This window comes from Sinocyclocheilus grahami, unplaced genomic scaffold (assembly GCF_001515645.1).
Source record: "Sinocyclocheilus grahami isolate Dianchi unplaced genomic scaffold, SAMN03320097.WGS_v1.1 scaffold1073.1, whole genome shotgun sequence".
Lineage (NCBI taxonomy): Eukaryota > Metazoa > Chordata > Actinopteri > Cypriniformes > Cyprinidae > Sinocyclocheilus > Sinocyclocheilus grahami.
In genome coordinates this window covers 394,663-414,321 of record NW_015506252.1, presented here as the reverse complement: position 1 = coordinate 414,321, position 19,659 = coordinate 394,663, and the positions used below count along the sequence as shown (strand labels likewise).

General features: G+C 36.8%; 3 protein-coding genes and 1 long non-coding RNA gene across 7 annotated transcripts in view; all 4 read left to right on the top strand.

Annotated features, from left to right (window-relative positions):
* Nucleotides 1-722: 722 nt before the first annotated feature.
* Nucleotides 723-6,538, top strand: arfrp1 (ADP-ribosylation factor related protein 1). 3 transcript variants are annotated; one of them, XR_001606506.1, is made up of 8 exons: nucleotides 723-844; nucleotides 1,037-1,124; nucleotides 1,912-1,994; nucleotides 3,296-3,377; nucleotides 4,145-4,215; nucleotides 4,382-4,482; nucleotides 5,608-5,727; nucleotides 6,253-6,326. XR_001606506.1 is itself a non-coding variant. In XM_016251875.1 (8 exons), the coding sequence occupies exons 1-7, from the start codon at nucleotides 752-754 to the stop codon at nucleotides 6,338-6,340; spliced, it is 606 nt and encodes a 201-aa protein (XP_016107361.1). In that variant the 5' UTR covers nucleotides 723-751; the 3' UTR covers nucleotides 6,341-6,361; nucleotides 6,523-6,538. The 3 variants fall into 3 exon arrangements, 2 of the variants coding, with proteins under 2 accessions (XP_016107361.1, XP_016107360.1); XM_016251875.1 differs by lacking the exon at nucleotides 5,608-5,727 and adding an exon at nucleotides 6,523-6,538 and having other exon boundaries at nucleotides 6,253-6,361; XM_016251874.1 differs by lacking the exon at nucleotides 5,608-5,727 and having other exon boundaries at nucleotides 6,253-6,414.
* A 22-nt stretch (nucleotides 6,539-6,560) lies between these two features.
* Nucleotides 6,561-15,407, top strand: stmn3 (stathmin-like 3). 2 transcript variants are annotated; one of them, XM_016251872.1, is made up of 7 exons: nucleotides 6,561-7,190; nucleotides 7,487-7,834; nucleotides 8,736-8,808; nucleotides 10,328-10,426; nucleotides 10,535-10,713; nucleotides 13,205-13,396; nucleotides 13,903-15,407. In XM_016251872.1, exons 2-7 carry the CDS (start codon nucleotides 7,826-7,828, stop codon nucleotides 13,960-13,962), a joined length of 612 nt encoding a protein of 203 aa, XP_016107358.1. In that variant the 5' UTR covers nucleotides 6,561-7,190; nucleotides 7,487-7,825; the 3' UTR covers nucleotides 13,963-15,407. The 2 variants fall into 2 exon arrangements, with proteins under 2 accessions (XP_016107358.1, XP_016107357.1); XM_016251871.1 differs by having other exon boundaries at nucleotides 7,487-8,808.
* LOC107566417 (uncharacterized) lies at nucleotides 6,561-16,060 on the top strand. The gene is made up of 3 exons (XR_001606507.1): nucleotides 6,561-6,571; nucleotides 15,229-15,233; nucleotides 15,409-16,060. It is a non-coding gene; the product is annotated as an uncharacterized lncRNA (long non-coding RNA).
* A 628-nt stretch (nucleotides 16,061-16,688) lies between these two features.
* The window catches only part of helz2a (helicase with zinc finger 2a), a 26,216-nt gene continuing 23,245 nt past the window's right edge, over nucleotides 16,689-19,659 (top strand). Inside the window, exons 1-4 of the mRNA XM_016251853.1 lie at nucleotides 16,689-16,763; nucleotides 17,623-18,218; nucleotides 18,306-18,489; nucleotides 18,747-18,857. Coding sequence (XP_016107339.1) covers nucleotides 17,644-18,218; nucleotides 18,306-18,489; nucleotides 18,747-18,857 — 870 coding nt within the window. The 5' untranslated portion in view covers nucleotides 16,689-16,763; nucleotides 17,623-17,643. The remainder of the gene's footprint in view (nucleotides 16,764-17,622; nucleotides 18,219-18,305; nucleotides 18,490-18,746; nucleotides 18,858-19,659) is intronic.

Here is a 19,659-nt window from a genome sequence, read left to right as displayed (position 1 = left end):
TGTGTGTGTGTGAGAGAGAGAGAGAGAGTGTGTGTGAGAGTGTGAATGTGAGAGAGAGAGAGTGTGTGTGAGAGTATGTGTGTGTGTGTGAGAGAGAGTGTGTGAGAGAGAGAGTGTGTGAGAGTGTGTGTGAGAGAGAGAGAGTGTGTGTGTGAGAGAGAGAGAGAGTGTGTGTGTGAGAGTGTGTGTGTGTGAGAGAGAGAGTGTGTGAGAGTGTGTGTGAGAGAGAGAGAGAGTGTGTGTGTGTGTGTGAGAGAGAGAGAGAGAGTGTGTGAGAGAGAGAGAGTGTGTGAGAGTGTGTGTGTGTATTTTTTTGTATAGTTCTTATTCATTTAAAGAAAATTAAGCCTAATTTAAATCTATAAGAAAAATAAGTGTAAAAATATCACAATGCAAAAATAAAAACGTATTGTTCTAAAAAAAAAATAGCTTTGTTTAAGGCTTTTTTATTTATTTATAATTTAAGTTTAAAATTATTTTATTTTTGTATTATTTTACAAAACAAACAGACGTTCCATGGTGCAAAGGGAAAGGGTTATTATTATAGTTAGCTAAAAATAAACATTAGATTTTAACACAGTAAACTAAATGTCTTTACATTTTTAGAAGATTTTTCTAATAGTAAAAAAGCAAACCAGAACAGTGTCAAATTCACAATATCACAATATTTTTCTATTTTAAAAAACTACATTTCCCGCAATGCACCACAAATCGCCGACAACTTCCAGGAAGTGTTAGTCTGTTATTGAGGATGTACACTTTATTATCGGGTCTCTACAAATATATGTTTCAAAAGGACGAGTATTGCGTCCTGATCCTCGGTCTGGACAATGCTGGAAAAACGGTAAGACTAGTAATGAATAGTTAACTCCTCCTTCGCTAAAGGTAGACTAAAATGCTCACTGGTTAGGTAGCACACTAGGTTTTGCTTTTAGAATGCATCTGTTTCATTGTTTCATTTAGAGCCACACTAAGTATGATGCCTAGAAGTGAGGTTTTTATGTTGATGGCTCACTTGATGTGTTGAATATTTTAGACTTTTCTGGAACAAACAAAAACAAAATTCAGCAGAAACTACAAGGGCATGAACCTTTCGAAGATCACAACTACAGTCGGCCTGAACAGTGAGTAATGTCATCTTTTTTTATTTTCAGTAATATATTTTTGTTCAATAATATTTTGTATTTTGAGAGATTTTTTTTTTTAATGCAATAATTATGATCAATTTTTTTCCCATTGAAAGTAATGCAAATTTCTGATATTGTTCTATTACTTTTCGATTATGGCAGCATTTCTTGTTGCCTTTCCAATTTTTGAAGGCAGATAAGTGGGAGTAAAAAAAGAAAAACATATGCAATTCCATGGTTTAGCCACTAGATTCCTATAAAGGCTTATAGTTGTTTTTAGACATAAATACTTATTTTTATTAAGTTGTGGATTTGGGTATATATTTAGACATTCTCAAATACAACTTTTTGTAACGGTTTAGATTTTTTTGGTTTGAAAGGTTAGTTTTTGCATTCATTTTTCTATTAAGGTTTATATTTTGATATTTTAGAGTGCCACCCCTTCATTGCCGTACACTGTTTTTCTGCATGGTGGATTGATTTGAATATTGTACACAAAAACTTTATTAATTTTTTTCGTATTTTTGCATATTTCCCATTCATTTCCAATGGCAGTCATTTTTTATTTTTGCTAAAAATGCATTTTTTTTTTACGACCATTTAGCTTTTTTGAATCAAGTCCACTTGATTTTTTATTTATTTATTTTTTGGGGGTCACATAGCGACTGCCGTAAAAGTCATCGAGTTTTGTACCATTCTGGTGAAGTAGCATTTTTTTTTTTCCCGATCTAAAATGACCGAACACCACCAGAGGGTTAATCAGTTCGTCTTGTTCATGTTTCAGTCGGCACCATTGATGTGGGAAAAGCTCGTCTGATGTTTTGGGATCTTGGAGGACAAGAAGAGCTGCAGTCATTGTGGGATAAGGTGACGCACATTCACTAAATCTGATCCTGCTGCTGTCGTTGCTTCTGGAGAGCTTGTTAAAGCTTAAAACATTCATTTCCAATGGCGGTCATTTTTTATTTTTGCTAAAAATGCATTTTTTTTTACGACCATTTAGCTTTTTTGAATCAAGTCCACTTGATTTTTTATTTATTTATTTTTTGGGGGTCACATAGCGACTGCCGTAAAAGTCATCGAGTTTTGTACCATTCTGGTGAAGTAGCATTTTTTTTTTCCCGATCTAAAATGACCGAACACCACCAGAGGGTTAATCAGTTCGTCTTGTTCATGTTTCAGTCGGCACCATTGATGTGGGAAAAGCTCGTCTGATGTTTTGGGATCTTGGAGGACAAGAAGAGCTGCAGTCATTGTGGGATAAGGTGACGCACATTCACTAAATCTGATCCTGCTGCTGTCGTTGCTTCTGGAAAGCTTGTTAAAGCTTAAAAGAGACATAGTATGCCCCTTTTTACAGTATGTAATATAAGTCTCTGGTGTCCCCAGAATGTGAGTGTGAAGTTTCAGCTCAAAATACTCCACAGATCATGTATTATATCATTTTGAAAATGCCTATTTTGAGTGGAAGCAGAAACATGCTGTTTTTCGTGCCTGTCTCTTTAAATGCAAATGAGCTTCTGCTCCCCGCCCCCTTTTCCGGAATAGAGCTGCGCCATTACAGCTCGGACCTGCTAAAAACATCTGTTATGGTTATGATTATCATGTTTATCGCACTGAAAAAACAGTGGGTTATGTCTGTGAAGGTAAACAGCTGGGAAATAAATCACATGTTTATTTTAGATCTGTGTGGCAGCAGCAATATACAGTAAATACATACTGCTCTGTCGTCTCCTCTGAGGCTGGGACTCTAAACAGTGTTCTGTGCTCGTCTCTGCAGCCAAACACTGAACAGTTAGCATGCTTCGCTCAAACTTTCTCCGTGGCATTACACTGTTGTCACTTGTGAAATCAAAATGACGGTGCAATGGGTGGAAACTTACAGATTAAGGGGCGGTAATATTATTATGAGATCCCTTTGCCACGTCACAAGGGAGCAAAATCAGACGCTCTCATTTTTCAGACACTTGCAGAAAAAGGCTTCCCAAAACAAAGTTACTGGGTTAATCTTTTTCACGTTTCATTGTTTGGTAGATGCACCGGGGACCTGATTATAGCACTTACAACCTGGAAAAGTCCGATTTTCATTATATGTCACCTTTAAAGCTTTGTGAATGCATTGAACATCGCTTTCTAATTTGTTATTTATCATGTTTTATCTGTTTCAGTACTATGCAGAATCTCATGGTGTCATTTATGTCATCGACTCCACCGATGAGGAGCGACTGGGCGAATCGAAGAACGCTTTCGGTGAGTTTTACTGCAACGAGGGATCAGTTCAAACCCGTACAAGCATCAAATCCATGATATTATGTCTCCTTTTTCTGGTCACATCTTTGAGAAGCAGGAGAGTCATAATCTGGCTGCTAGTAGAAAAATAAAGAATATAAACACTGTTATAATGTGCACAAAAATAGGTCGTCCTTCATATGAAATGCAGGCTTGTTTAATCAGACTGCATTATATTATATATATAATGTATTAGAAATAATTAATTATATAAATATGATTAATTTTCACAACATTAAAGTAGTTTAAAAGTTAAAATTAAAGATTAAAAAAAAGTCCCTTCCACAAATTAAGGTCTTAAATCAAAGTTTTTCATAAAGTCATGGCATTAAATATTGCATGCACTGCAAAAAATAAATAAATAAAAATCTTCCTCGTTATGGTCTTGTTTTATGATACAAACATCTAAACTTCAAAAAAAAAAAAAAAAGATGACATCTAAGAAATTTAACAAAATTGAGTTATACGTAAAGAACAAATATCTGTCAGTGCAATATGAAAATTGAATTAAGTAGATGTTTCTGCTACAGTGCATTCAGAAGTTATTGAGATCTGCTGGAAGTTGTGTTTTCATACTCTGAAGAGCTGCTAATTGTATTCCCACTAGACATTTACATTTAAACGACATGTTTGAAGCATTGTGTTCCCTTCAGTTTATTCTTTACTTGGTCTTAAAATTGGTCTCTTCCTGAATCGGTGTCTAATGACTTCATGTTCCCGTCGTACAGAGAAGATGATCAGCAGTGAAGTTTTGGAAGGAGTTCCTCTTCTTGTGCTGGCGAACAAACAGGACATAGAGGTATGAACTCCAGACCATCTTATAAAAGTGTGCATCATCAGTCCATCACGTATAATAACTTCATCCTTCTGGGATAACTGTCATCTCTCAGTGGTCTGTAGGTGGTGCTGTGCTCCTTTATTTCCACACTGAGTTCACACAGTCCTGCTTGTCTTCTGTTCTTCAGAACTGTCTGTCTGTGTCCGACATTAAAACGGCTTTCAGTGACTGCGCTCCCAAAATCGGTAAAAGAGACTGTCTGGTGCAGCCCTGCAGTGCTCTATCAGGGTACGTCTGGCCTCGTTTGACTCATGTGTTATTCAGTGTTGTGTGTGGAAGTGGAAACCCCGCTGCGTTCAAGCACTCCAGAAAAAGATGCTGTAGTTATGAGAAATGCACAAAAAACTCTTGTGTGTAGATTGTTTGCTAACACTTTACTTGAAGTCTTTGTGTAATGCATACACCTTGTAATGCTTTTTATCTTTTCTTAAATAGATGTACCCAAATTTTAAATGCATTCAAATAGAAGGTTTGTCGTGTGTTTTAATGCATTTTACTTTCTAAAGGTGTAATTATAATTAGGGATGCACCGAAATGAAAATTCTTGGCCGAAACAGAACAAAATTAAACACTGGGCCGAATACCGAACACGGTTTTTCGAGTTTTTTTCCCCATGTTTTTTGCCAATTTTTTTTTTCACCATTGCATAAATTAAAAAGCCAAAATGTGCTTTTTACTGTTTTGTCTTGCTTTTCAAAGAATAAAAATCAATTACAAAACAACCATTTAAAAATATTTAACTCTGAACATTTTTAACATTCTAGCAGACACTATACCAACAAAGCACAATTTATATATTTATATAATAATAATAATTTTTGGCTATCAGACCCCCTTCTTGAATCAGGCATATTTTTTTTACTGTACAATTAAAAGCAGCCTTGCTGAGAAGAGACTTCTTTTAAAACATTAGAAGATATTACAGATCCTAATTTGAAGACTGTGTGTGAATGTTATAATAAATGTATTAAAACAGAGCTGTTGTAATGCTTATTATCATTATTGTCTTACTTTTTATTTTATTTTACAGAACAACAGTAACATTACAATACTAACATTAATGAATGTTGATAAGAGTTCTTGCTTTTTCTCAACTTTTATTTTGGCGGAAACGCGCAGGACCAGTATATATATGAGCAGTATCGCTAAAATGAATTTTAATATTGGATTATATATAAAGGCTTCACGTAAAGTGTTATCGATTGTTTTTATATGTTTGATACTTTGTTGGCAGTATAAAATGAATCATGAATATTGCAGTGTTTTTCAAGCATTATCACAATTCTAGTTTTGCACTTGTTCCTTCACATCTTAAGTATGAGAGCATTAATACATATTTTAATATCATTTCAGATTTAAACCTTTGTAATAATAATGCTGACAGAATTGAGAATTTTACTTCTGCAAATAAGTTCAGCTCAAAGCTCTGCTTCAGCGATTCATTCGTGTCACGACTCTGAAGTCATCGCAGAGGTTTGCATGTGCAATTTCACGAGTTTAGAATAAGTTTCCACACAAATATGAACTGTTTTCAACAGTGATAATAATCAGAAATGTTTCTTGAGCAGCAAATCAGCAAATTAGAATGATTTCTGAAGATCATGTGACACTGAAGACTGCAGTAATGATGCTGAAAATTCAGCTTTGATCATTTTTTATCAAAATCTGGAAGGGAGCCAACACTTTTTCACACCACTGTATATTCACATAGAAAACAGTTATTTTTAGATTGTAATAATATTTCACAATTTTTACAGTATTTTTGATCAAATAAATGCAGCCTTGGTGAACAGAAGAGACTTATTTCAAACATTTGGCTGGTAGTGTATATCTTGGTAAATATTGCTGTATATTTTGTTATTTAATGCTAAATGAACATTATTACATATAATTCATCGCTGATTATTTTTAACTGGTTTTTACTTTATTACTTATTCCTGTAAATGTTTTGATGCGTATTAAAACCATGTGTGTTTTCTGTTCGGTTGTGTTTTTCAGGCAGGGCGTGAATGACGGCATTGAATGGATGGTCAAATGTGTGATCCGGAACATTCACCGGCCACCCAGACAGAAAGACATCACATAGAGCGCTGTGTGTGTGTGTGTGTGTGTGTGTGTGTGTGTGTGTGTGAGAGAGAGAGTGTGTGAGAGAGTGTGTTTGGCGTGTGTTTGTGAGAGAGAGTGAGAGAGAGAGAGAGAGAGAGAGTGTGTGTGTGTGTGTGTGTGTGTGTGAGAGAGAGAGTGTGTGAGAGAGTGTGTTTGTGAGAGAGAGAGAGAGAGAGAGTGTGGTGTGTGTGTAAAGAGTGTGAGTGTGTGTGTGTGTGTGTGTGTGTGTGTGTGTGTGTGTGTGTGAGAGAGAGAGAGTGTGTTTCTCTGTAAATTCAGAGAGTGGATGCAGTTATCATACCACATGTAAGTTATGATATTATATTTGGGTGATACTCAGAGTTTGATATCTATGCTGCAGACATTGTAGCTATTTCTATGCTAAACTGACACTAGTTTTGTTTTCTGATGAGTTTTTAGGTTCTGTGCTAAAACCTTCTTTAAAATCATGCCTTCCGATTAAATCAGTCATTTAAACATAATGAAGACATTCCTCATGCAGCGTTTCAAGAGGCGTTGTTTTTAAGTCCCAACAAATCAAAACCTAATTACTAACCAATTCTATAATAAACAGCAGAGTTGGAAATGAAAGTATTTGTGTCTCGGTTTAATCATCACGATGTTTTCCCAACCCTTACAAATCCAGGAAATGCCTCATTCTGTCAGGACTGGCTTTTATTGATTTACTTTTGTCTAAGCTGAATGCATTTTGCATGAAGGCAGCGGTGAATCAATAATCGCTGCTCATGCAATGAATGTTATTACAGCAGCAAGCATCACATCTGTGACCTCGGACACTTCAACCGTTCGCTTCAGCTGCAGGATATTATGTGTGTGTGTGTGTGTGTGTGTGTACTGGTTTATATATCCTGGTGGGGACTTAAACCTGACTACACACAGACTCATGAGGACTCGTGTCACGGTGGGGACCTAAATTGTGGTCCCCACGGGTACAAAAGCTTATAAATCATACAAAATTAAGTTTTTTGAAAATCTAAAAATGCAGAAAGTTTCCTGTGAGGGGTAGGTTTAGGGGTAGGGTTGGTGTAGGGCAATAGAATATACAGTCTGTACAGTATAAAAACCATTACAACTATGGAGAGTCCCCACAAGGATAGCTGACCAGACGTGTGTGTGTGTGTGTGAGAGAGTCAATATAATGCTGAACATGTGCCTCCTCTCTCTCTGCTCTGAATGCACATACTTTCAAGACCCAAATCACCAGACATTCCCAGTTTGTGTTTAATCAGCTGATCAGTGGTGTTAAAGGCAGACGTCACTAGTACTGTAGCTCATATTTAGTGTTTTTTTTTGTTGTTCAGATCTCTAACACTGAGTCTTAACATTGAGTGCGTATACGAGTGTTTGAGACGGATGATCTAAACCTGCTTGAATCGGGCTGTTCCCTTGTGCTGTTGTTTGAGGACAGCAAGCTGCTCTTCGCACGCAAGCCTTCAGCAGAGGCATGAATTGTGTATGAAGACTTGTGTAATAGTGCGTCTGTGGATCTGGAATGGAACTAGAATATTAGCGCTGTGTTACAATGCAAAAAAAAAGTGTTTGCAGTATTTTTTTGTGTGTGTCTTGTTTTAAATATTAAATATGTTTTCTGAAAAAAAAAAAAAAAGTTTCTTTAAGCAAAATTGTAAGACTTAATTTTAGAGAATTTATCTTGAGTTAACTTTTTTCATTTTTCCCCATTTGTTGCATGTGACAATTTTCTACTTGTATTCCATCTTAATTTACAGTCTTGATCCATTACATAAATCCCAGCACATCTAATGCATGTAAGTGTCAGTTTCAGACCAATAGCTGATTGGAAAAGCGATCAAATGTTGTGCGACTGAACCCAATACATCTTTAGTCTTGTCAATGATGTATTGATTTCTTCAAAACCTCATCGACCGGACCAAAGACATACAATACACTATTTAAATAGATAACGATATCTAGAAGCATTTACCAGATACAGCAACCCAAAATGTAACAATGCACATGCAACAAAATATCAAAACAAGCAAACAAATGCTACAAGACCTTTTCTCAACCCAAATGACTTATAAACTGGTGTTTTGGATATTTTTAGTGTGTGATCGCTTAAATATATGCATAACTTGTTATTTTCAAAGGTGTATGCGAGCAGCAAAATTGGATTGTTTCCAAGACAACGGCACAATATCACTTTATTATTCTTTTTTCTAATTTTATCTCTTGATCTGACAAAATTGCTGGTTTGTCAGCAATGCCATTTCTCCATTTCTCTCTTCGTCTCTCGTCCTCTCCACCTTCACCTCCTCCTCCCTCCCTCCCTCCACCTCCCATCCATCATTCCTCCCCTGATAATACGGACCACTCGCTGTGCGACACTCCTTCAGTGCTTCACTCCGTTCATCTCTCCGCTCAGCATCCATCCATCCTCCGGCAGCACTATGGACAGCACAGTTTCAGGTAAGACCCAGAATAATCTCTCTCTGTAGGAAGGATGCTGAGAGACTAGGGAGATTTTTGCACGAGTTATTGCATGAGATTGCATGACCCACCGCTGAATCACTTCTTTTAGCATGACATTGGCACTGGTGAATATGTCCTTTGTCATGCATGTGCGTGCTATGCTATCTAAGAGATGAGATCATTAATGAACAGATCCATTTGATAAAGGGTGTGTCTGTTTGAACAACACTGTTATTGTGTGCTGATGCTGAACACTGCAGATGTTGCGCTATAAAAAACATGGGTTCATTTGGAGGGTAGCGGTGCTGCAAAATGTGGTGCAATATTGTAGATGTGACTGTGTGGATCGCATTCAAACATATACAGGCAGGATATGTCAGGAATCAGTCGTCCGCTATGTAGTCTCATGTTGACTTTGATTAGACCTTAAAAAGATCCTTGAGCAGCTGATGACCGGAACAGCTCTGCAACACTTAGTTTGCATTGTTTTTATCCGAATTAGCTGTAGATCATGCATAAATAACGGGAGTAAATTGTGCACATTATATTGTGTGGTTTGCTCAAATGTCCAGCAGACAAAGCAGGATTTGAGTTAGATTTTCTATCTCGGCCTTCTTGCAAAGTCACCTCTCCTTTGAGCATGTCATGGGTGATAAATGAACATGCTCCGATGCACACTAACTTAGAGGAATAATTAAAAAGCACCATTAGCTACTGTAATTAACACTAACGTTTAAGGCTGTCCCTTTTGCATGCATGCATTTGCAATTTCTGATTCCTCAAACCATGTTTCTTGTTGAGGTGCATTGTATGATCTTCATGACACAGAGTTCACATTCACGCAAACTCAGTTAATTATTTTGCTGACGTGCGATATCCGGATCAATAATGCATGAATCAGGTTGAGGGTGGGGTTTGAGTTTTGATGCCGAGCGTGTCGACTGCAGCCTGGTAACATGCTTGCATTTATGCATTTGCATCTCTTAAAATATTTCATGAAGCTATACAGGTCAGTTCAGGGAAACACCTCTACATCTGATTAAGTAAGATATTGCCTTAATACAGAATCTTCCTTCCTATTTACCAATAACAGAACATTTCCCATTATTAATGTAATTTTTAGTCATGTTTTCAGTAGACATTTCAAAGCATCTACTGACATTTTTACAGGGTTTTTAAACCATTTTACAAAAACATAAAAGATCACACTGCAAAAAAAGTACACATTCTTCCTCATTATATTCTTGTTTTCCAATGCAAATGTCTAAAAGATTCTTAAACGTACTTGAGAAACAAATAATATAAAATATATAAACATTCAGTAACTCTCCAGACACTATCTGTCCTAAACAGTATGCTAGGTAATAACTGGTGTCTAAAATCATAGCATGTTGTAGACGAAAGGTCTACACTTTACCCATTGCATGTAAAGTTCTGCTTCGTTCACCGCATGCATATGCATCACTGATTTGTTGTCATATTTACTATATTCAAATAATTTCTCTTTCTTTTGCAGCCTACTCTGAGAAGCTGAGAGAGATGTCGGTGTTGTCTCTCCTGTGCTCTTGTTTGTATTCCCAGCCTCTTCCCAACACCTTCCCAACTCAGTTTGAAGGTAGGAACTTCAACAGCCAAACGGCTAATGATTGAAGGCCTTACTATGAGAATATTTAGGTTTAAGTTATGCATCACATTCATTGTCCTCATCATCATTCCTCCACAGATATGGAGGTGAAGTCATTGAATAAGCGAGCCTCTGGTCAGGCGTTTGAGGTCATCCTGAAGAGTCCAACTGAGCCATCTCCAGAGAGACCCCAGACTCTGGCACTGCCGCCCCAGAAGAAGGAGCCTTCCCTGGGGGAACTACAGAAGAGGCTGGAGGCCGCCGAGGAGAGACGGAAGGTAAGATGATGATGCCATTAAATATCGCTTTATTATTTCATCTGTTGAAGTGTTTTTTTTGCGAAGCACTGCACATAAACTTGTAAAAAGTACTGGCTTTACCATGCTTCTTGGACATTTCCTTCTTGCTCTAGTAGAGTTAGTCAACAGGATGTTTCTTGAGCAACACATCCAGCTGACTGAAATAACATTTAATTATTTAGCAGATGCATCTATCTATTGAAACACGTTCATGAAAAGCAAAAGCACATGGGTAACTGAGAATCTTAAAGGTGCTTGCATATTTTCGTATTCATCATTCTAAAAATTTGTCATGCACAGAAACCTTGCACGATGCGTATTAATCCATTGCGAAAAAATTGGCAAAACAATACAAAATTTTGTCTTCAAGCAGTCAGGGTGATTTTCTTGTCCCCTCTCTTCTTAAAAAGAGGAAATATTGGGTCCATCCAATCCTGAGATTGCGTAGAGAGGAAGGAGAGTTTCACCTCCTTATCAAGGAGCGGGAATTATACTGAGTGATTCAAAGTTTAATTCGGTGCTTTGTGCTGCGATACGAAGTGGATCAACTTGTCTCTCTCTCTCTCTCTGGTTTTAATGGTGGGTCGCAACCAACTTGTTCTGGTGCACACCGGATCAACTTGACAGACGCCATTCTGGATTTTGGTGTTCACTTGTAAGCTGGCTCTGAATTGTCAAAACACTTCTCAAAATGCTTGCTACGGATGCGAAAAACGCAGAAAATTGAACCCATTCTGAATTTTTTATGACGGACCTATGTTTCGGAGGTAGTGTGTAAACGTGATTGACACAATGTGAGGTTAGTGTTAATTTTGTCAGCTATTTTCATTTTAGTCTTAGTCTTAGTCCCGGGCTAAAATGTCCTTGTTAGTTTTTATCATATTTAGTCAACCTTATCCTATTTAGTTTTAGTAGACTAAAAGTCTCAACATTTTAGTCTAGTTTTAGTCAATGAAAACTTGACATTTTAGCAATAAGATTATTATTAATTAACCGTACAGCGGTATTAATTTTGGCAGCCATTTTTAATTTAGTCTTAGTCTTACTCAAATGTACATTTTAGTTATCATATCTGGACAAACTTGTCCTGTTTTTGTTTATTCAATGAAATGTATGAGCATTTTAGTCAGGTTTTTTTAGTCAATGAAATATTAGTCACATTTTCGTCATTCTGTATAATGGTTAAACTGATTAAAAAAAAATTTTTTTCTCAAAATTATAATTTTTATAGTAGAAATTAACTTTTGCATTTCAGGTATTGCACTTTCTCCAGTAAGCACAAATCAATAGAATGTGGACACATGGTGTATTTTACCTCATCTAGAGTACTGATTTATTATAGGCTTTTTATTATATAAATCAACACCAAAGACTCATGCAATCTCTCTGTCTACATTATGAAAACAGCTAAAACAAACGAAAAATATTATAACAGTGAAATTCCTAGTAATTCCACAATTGCAATAGTCTATTTCTCTATTAAAACAACAGCGGTTGAGTAAGTGCATTTATTCAGCGATCACAATCGCAAACAATACAGTCGAGATGACCGAACACTGACTAGAACGCTTCCCTCTTAGGGGATTAGAACTCTTGATATCTGGCAACCGCACTCACGAGAACTTGTGTAGTATCTTGTACAGCAGTCCGTAAATAACATTTTGTCAAAAATAAAAAGAGGTTTTTGGTAAAGTTTTTATCTTTTTGAATACATTTTAGTCTCGCCTTATTTCGTCTACGAAATTGCACGTTGATATAGTCTTAGTTATCGTTTATTGACCTTATTGTCGTCTCGTCTTAGTCATGGGAGAAAAGCTCGTCAACGAACATTTTTCGTCATAGTCTTCGTTAATGAAATTAACACTACGCGAGGTTGTATTTTTTTTTTTACGTGCAAAAATTTCAGACTCTGTGTGCAAGGACCGTAACACTCTAAAAATAAAAGGTTATTTATTGGCATTGATGGTTCCGTCCATGTAGCCTTTCCACTGCACAAAACGTTCTTCATAATGGAAAAAGGTTCAAATGTTCTTCTCACTAACATAAAAAAATGGTTCTCAGAAAGGTTCTTTTATGGTTCTTCCATTTCCACTGTACTAAAGGTTCTTTGTAATGGAAGAAGTTTAGAGTTTAAAAAAATGTTCTTGACACTAAGAGAAAGTGGTTCTTTAAAGAACTGTTTACTGAAAATTTTCAAAAATGGTTCTTCAATGGCGTCGCTGCGAAAACTTCCTTTTGGAACCATTATTTTTAAACGATTTTACCATGTAGCATGTAGATACCATAGGATATGAATATGGTTATCCATTACTATCATGGTATTGCCATCTGATACCATGATAGCACCTCTTTTTACTTGTCTGTTTCCATGACTTTTTCCCACTTTCTGGCTTCTCTCCTCTGCACTTATTGAATGTCAGAGAAGTCTCACATGAAACTTGTCATCACCTTTCTGCACTACTTTCTGTAGTCTCAGGAGAAGCAGGTGCTGATGCAGTTGGCAGAGAAACGGGAACGTGAGAAGGAGGTGCTCAACAAGGCCCAGGAGGTCAACAACAACTACAGCAAGATGACCGAGGAGAAGCTCAACCACAAGATGGAGCTGATCCAAGAAAATCGCATGGCCCGTCTCAGTGCTCTCAAGCAGCGTCTGAGAGAGAAGGTGAGTCTGTCTGGTATGTCTTTCATGAATTTGACATGAAATACAAGTCCCTGGTTCTATTGAGAATGATTCTTCAGTGTATTATTCCATAAGAAATATGATTATAGATGCTCGGTCATCCTCAGCCACCAATGTCCCGTTCAAAAAGCCTCCTTAATATTGTGTTGTGAAGCAGTTTGCCAAAATCAATGGCAAACTGAATCCATTTTACATTATGCATTTGTCTGACACCTTTATGAAAAACAACTTACAATGCGTCCAATACTATCAGTTCATGCATTACCTGGGAACTGAACCAATGACTTTGGCTTTTGTGAGCGACTATTTGCGCAATGGAAAAACGGAAATGGAAATATTTATTGCATGTTGTTTTTCTGAAGTAACAGGCTTACAGCTGTACTTTACTGTCAGTAAAAAAGAGAACTAGTTATTTTTCCTTCCTGGTTGCTACAAAACAGTTCTTATTTATTGGATGTTTAATATGCTGTTTCTCTTTTCTTTGTCAGGAGCTTCACGCTGCAGAAGTCCGTAAGAATAAGGAACTTCACACTGAGCTCTCTGGATAAGGACACTCTTTGACGCCAGAGCTGTGAGATGTCCATTTGGAGAATATCTCATTCTCTGGCCACAGTCTTAAGAGGTCATATCAGACTCACCTTATCAGTTTACCTTGTCAATAAATGTCTGAGCATATTACTGTATCCCACATACAATTACATGGACAAAAGTATGTGAGCATCCAAACACCACAGCCAAATGTGATTGTTGATGGTTTAATTTGAGAAGCATGGGCATTAATGGGCAGTTTGTTCTTCATAAAAGCTCTAGTTCAGTGTCCCAGTTCATCCCAAAGGTATACAGACTAGATGGGTATACTAGACTTTGTGTAGACCTGTCAAGATCTTTGACCTTTCTTGATTGACCTTGACTTGTGTGATGTTCCTAAATCAACATCTTCTGTTGATCCTAGAACAAGAAGTCCTATCCCTATCCCTAAACCCAACCTTTACCAAAGATTATGGCTAAAATCAGAGGAAAGTTGATAAGAATGTTGTTCAAGCTACTACTTATTCCTTATCTGATTGGCTGAGGTTGATCCGGGAAGGAACATGCCCTACTTGTCAGAATTGCAGTCACCTGCTTTGTGCACAAGTTACTTAGTCACGCTGAAACAGAAAAGCGTCACACAAAGCTGTTGAACAATCTCCAGAATGTCACTGTATGGCGTAGCATTACGATTTGTAATTATTTGACTAGCCAAACGCATTTATTGCAAAGAGGTGTCCACATACTTTTGACCATGCCTGCTGACAAAAAACTACAACATAGACCAGCTTAAAGACTTGTTTTTAGATTGGCATTAGTGGTTTGTTACTCTGACACAAGCTGATTAAGAGGGTTGTTGTTGCTGATAAACCAGCTAGACCAGTGGGTGAGCTAAAACCAGCATGAAACTGTCAAAGCATACCTTAATGTGTGACCAGCAATGGTACAATCGGGTCATTTAGTCTGGTCTAGGCTGTTATTTAGCAGAGCTGAATCTCACAAAATCAAAAAAAACGACTGTATCCACATTCACACTGCACTTTATAGAATATGATTCATTCACGTTGGTAGTTTAGGTGCATTTCAAGGGTCTCTGACTCAGATTTGTTGGTTTGTTTTTCAGTGACCTGAAAGAGAAACGTCTAAGCTATATGCTGCTAACTGATTACCGAAAACCATTTAAAATAAGATTAAAGCATAAGTTCGTAATAAAGTGTCTGTCATTTTTGCAACTGAGGGAAACTAAGAATGCATCCAATGGATTACAACACATCAGGATATTTTAGTTGTTGTTTATCACCCTCTATGTGAAGTTTCTGTCTCTTGCAAGTTTTTTGGGTTTCTGATCAGGTATTGAATATGGAAATTACTGGCGCAGTAGTTTCTAAACCATTACGACTTTTATTGCTGCTGATAAGACTCGTATGCAATCAAGTGAATCAGTCATTAAAGCTGAGTAAAATGAGTGTGTTTGTGTGTGTGTCATGATAAACTCTGGCCAGAGTGTGATGGAAATTACAGATAAATGAAACTGAAGCTGTTTTGTTTGCTCACATACTGCTACTTTTGTTTACCTGTGTTTTTGTCGGTAGGTGGATCTGAAAACACATTTAAAAGTACACACAATTATGACATTCCTGAGTCCTAAAGTCAGAGGCAGAACTATTAAGGCACAGCAGGGCATGCAGCCATAATGTAAACCTGTTTTGTTTGTGCAAACTTTACATAACTTTACTTAAGATGGCACTGAAGGGAGTGGTCAGGTGATAGAATAAATATTTACGCTTCAAATATGCATGACGTCAGTCCTCAAGGTACCATTAAAGCAGTTTCATTCACCTGATTTGTTTAATCATTTGTGTACCATTCCAGTCTGTAATCACCTCAGGTGTTTTCGGTCATGTGCGATAAGCCGTATATTTGTTTTTGCAAGAGATGCTCCGCATAGAAAATATGGGCACATCAGCTACATCCTACGCCGTTCATAGTTGTGTGTTACAGAGTATCCTTTTGAAGGAGTCCAGCTTTAGAAACAATGTTCCTTTATTTAAATTCAATCATTTGCTACTTTTTGAAACTGCTACAATGTAATTCTGCATGAAAAATTAAACGGGTGATCCCCACATAACAATGTTTTTTGTTATGTACAGTATGCATCTGTTTTGTTTTCCTTATAAGATTGTTACTTTCTTGTTAAAAGAAACATTTTAAATGCAGGATAAAGAACATTCAGTGTATTAGTAGAAAAGAATGCATCTGTTTTGTTTTCCTTATAAGATTGTTACTTTCTTGTTAAGAACATTCAGTGTATTAGTAGAAAAGATCAGTTATGAAATATTTCAGGAACAAATTAAGCTTGTGCAATGGGGAAAACATGACTAATTTGTTCAGTCATTGTTAAAAAGATGCATGTTATGTGCTAGCATATTCATTTCCAATTTTGTCTGAATGATTGCAAAAACATAAAAGGGTAAACTGATGTATGCTGAAATTGGTGTAGATATTCTAAAAAGTCTTAACAGGAACATTAAGGCTTGTTTTTTGTGATCTTGTTAGAAACAGATGTTTCCTGTGGATTTCATCAGTATTGAAACTGAAAGCTGAAACTGCGTTTGCACTGTTTTGTACAAGCACACTGTCCTGGAAAAGGAAACTTATTTCATTCTAGGGGAGTGGTTTGTACAGCGTCGCTCGGCAACATCTCTATAAATTGTTTAAACACCTCTAGATGCACATGACGCATGAGAGGCTGAAACACCCAGTGTTACAGGAAGATCATGACATATCAGAAAACCATTGGGATGGGAAGGAAAATATGAAGGTAAGATAATGCTGTGCATTACTAATTCATGTTACCTGATTCTTTTATGAACAGCTTATTATTTAGTATAAAATAGTTTATGAAGCTTTATTAAAAAGATCATAAAATTACATAATCATCTGTGGCATTCAAAAGCTGGCAGCTTTAATTATTGTCCGTACAGTCAAAGGTGAATGGTGTCTAAGTCTCTCATTCTGACTTTTGTGTTACACAGATGAAAGAATTCCATACATGGAAATCATTACATAATCTCATTTTGGGTGAATTCTTCCTTTAAGAGAAGGTGATCTGAAATCATCGTTACAGGTGTTTCATCTGTAGTTTATATCCTTAAATGCATATAAGAAATAGTTATGTGCTTATAACTGCACTTCTGCACTTTCCTTTATTGAAATGTAAAGGTGGCAGGTAAATAATTTGCAATTACCACACTCGTTTGTATAGACACACATTACCGTATGTAAAGATATGTTCTCTACAGCTGATGTTTATTCAGTCTGAAAAAGCTTATTGATCAATATTAGAATGTGTAATAGAGTGCTGTAGCCATGACGTCAAAACCCAGAAGACTGATTCGCTTTGAGATTTTCCTATCTTGACCATACTTGGACATTTTGTTGTACAGAATAAAATGCAGAAGCTCACACCCCAAACATTCTTATGTACAAACATGAAGTTGTAGAGCAAAACGTCAAAGTATCGTCAATTTATATTGATCACAGACCTTGTTTTGCTTATATTTTGAAAAAAAAACCAATAGGAAAATCTTAAGAGAACAAAAATATATACAATAACAAAACAAATAAGTTGTAAATGCAAGTAGTGAAAACCTCTAATTGCAAACTATTTCTATCTGCAGGAATTTCATGTCCCTTAAATCATGGCTTTTGCAGGAAATCATAATCTTCAAACATTGGAGTCATACAAGCTGTGTGTCAGATGTAATAAGTGCTGTAAAAAACTCAATGAGATTTCATACTCCTATAAAGAGATCATCCATAACTGCTCAGAAGACATCTTACTGATCAAGCAGAAAGGTAGCAGTTCATTGTGGAGGCCCGTTGCTCCCCTGCCAAGCTTTCCCAGACCTTACAAATATGTTGTTTGCTGGTACTTCACTGAAGAAAGTGGATGCACACAGCATGGAAGGAAATGTACCTATGCTAGGAGCTCAGAAGAAGCAGCACTTTGGAACATCATGAAGGATGAAAACCTGACAATTCCTACGCTTGTGAAAATGATCAAACAAAACCAAAGGACACCGCAGTCAAAGTCTCAAGAGAGAAGAGGACAGTTTGACTGCGCATTGTGCCAGGTCCACATCCCAAATGAAGAGGATCTGATGAACCACTGTTTCACTGTGAAGCACAGGAGACTGATTTTTGAAGATCCCTCCCAGACTTGGAAGTACCGTGATCCGCCACCAACATACAAGGACCTGAAATTGTGTGAAAGGTATTTATATGAAGTGTGACGACTTGGCATTAGATGTTTGCTTGTGTCGAAGTAAGTTAAAGCAGCCTATAAAACGTTCTCCCATAGATCCCTGCTATGCGAGTATGGTAAAAACTGCACAAAGCCACACAGTCAAGAGGAACTTCGTGAATGGCAAAAAAGAATTAAGGCTTCACGGAAAAGAGCCAGAGATGTAGACGAGATGGGCCTACTGTCCTATCAGGACAGTCTTTTGGATGAATACAGACACAACAATGACAAGAAAATGATTGTAAGTAATGAACAATATTTAACATCATTAGTGGCACAGTGAGTAAAGCTCTGGGGCAGTATCCCAAATGTTGACAGTTGTATCTCTGATCTTTGACACTTTGTGTTGCTACTTGCATTTAATTTAGCTTCTTGTATTTAATGAATGTGTTATATATGATAAATAAATTTTATTGGCCCATTTATATATTTACAACCAAAGCTTGATTATTATTGTACATATTTACTTTTTACAACGTCATAACTATATTCCTGCAGATCAGCGACACCCTTCCTGATGTTTTTATCACCTGTGACCCAGATTTAGACAGTGTCTATGTAAGGAAAAAAGGAATACAATGTACATGGAATTTTACCATTATTTCTAAGGTTTGTACATTAACAGATATACAAATGTTTGTTTGATAGTGTTGTATAGTTACAGTATAGTAGTAACAGTTTCTAATGATACTATACACTTACAATTAGTTTCAAGAATTATGGGGTTCCACTTAGTGCTGGGCGGTATGACCAAAAATTTATATCACGGTATTTTTCAAAATGATACCGGTTTCACGGTACATGACGGTATTTATTTTTTCATGCATGACCGGATGTTAACCATATCTTCTACTGATTGAGAGAAAATACTGCAGTATATTGACTTATAATGCCCTATTTTACTGTCATGATGAGTGAATAATGTCAAAAAATACCACACTCAATAGTGACTAAACACGACCCCTTTTAATACATGTTAACCAGGAGTCACTCTCATTTATAATCGCGGCATCATCTGATAAAATCAACATGTATCTACACTAAAGAGCGGCTATGCGGTTGTTTTGGCTAGATTACTGTTTTGTTTTTTGTCTCATGCAGCGCACTGCCTGCGTCTGAGTAACAAACTAAAAACAACAACAAACTAAAAAGGGCATGTGATATTAACAGACGAACTATGCTCATATTTATAATTCCAAACAATCAGTAAGCGACAGGTGCTTGGAAACGCTGTATTCATTTATTGAGGAGTCGCCTGCGGTGCTTCTCTGTCGCTCACTGCACAGAACAGATGCCGAGAGAAGCGACACTTCTCCGGGAAAGTCAGACCAATCTTCCAACTGAACCATAGCTAAGCTTTATCCAAAAAAGTGGCTAGGTTTGTCAGTATGAATATTCTATGGAAAAAAGC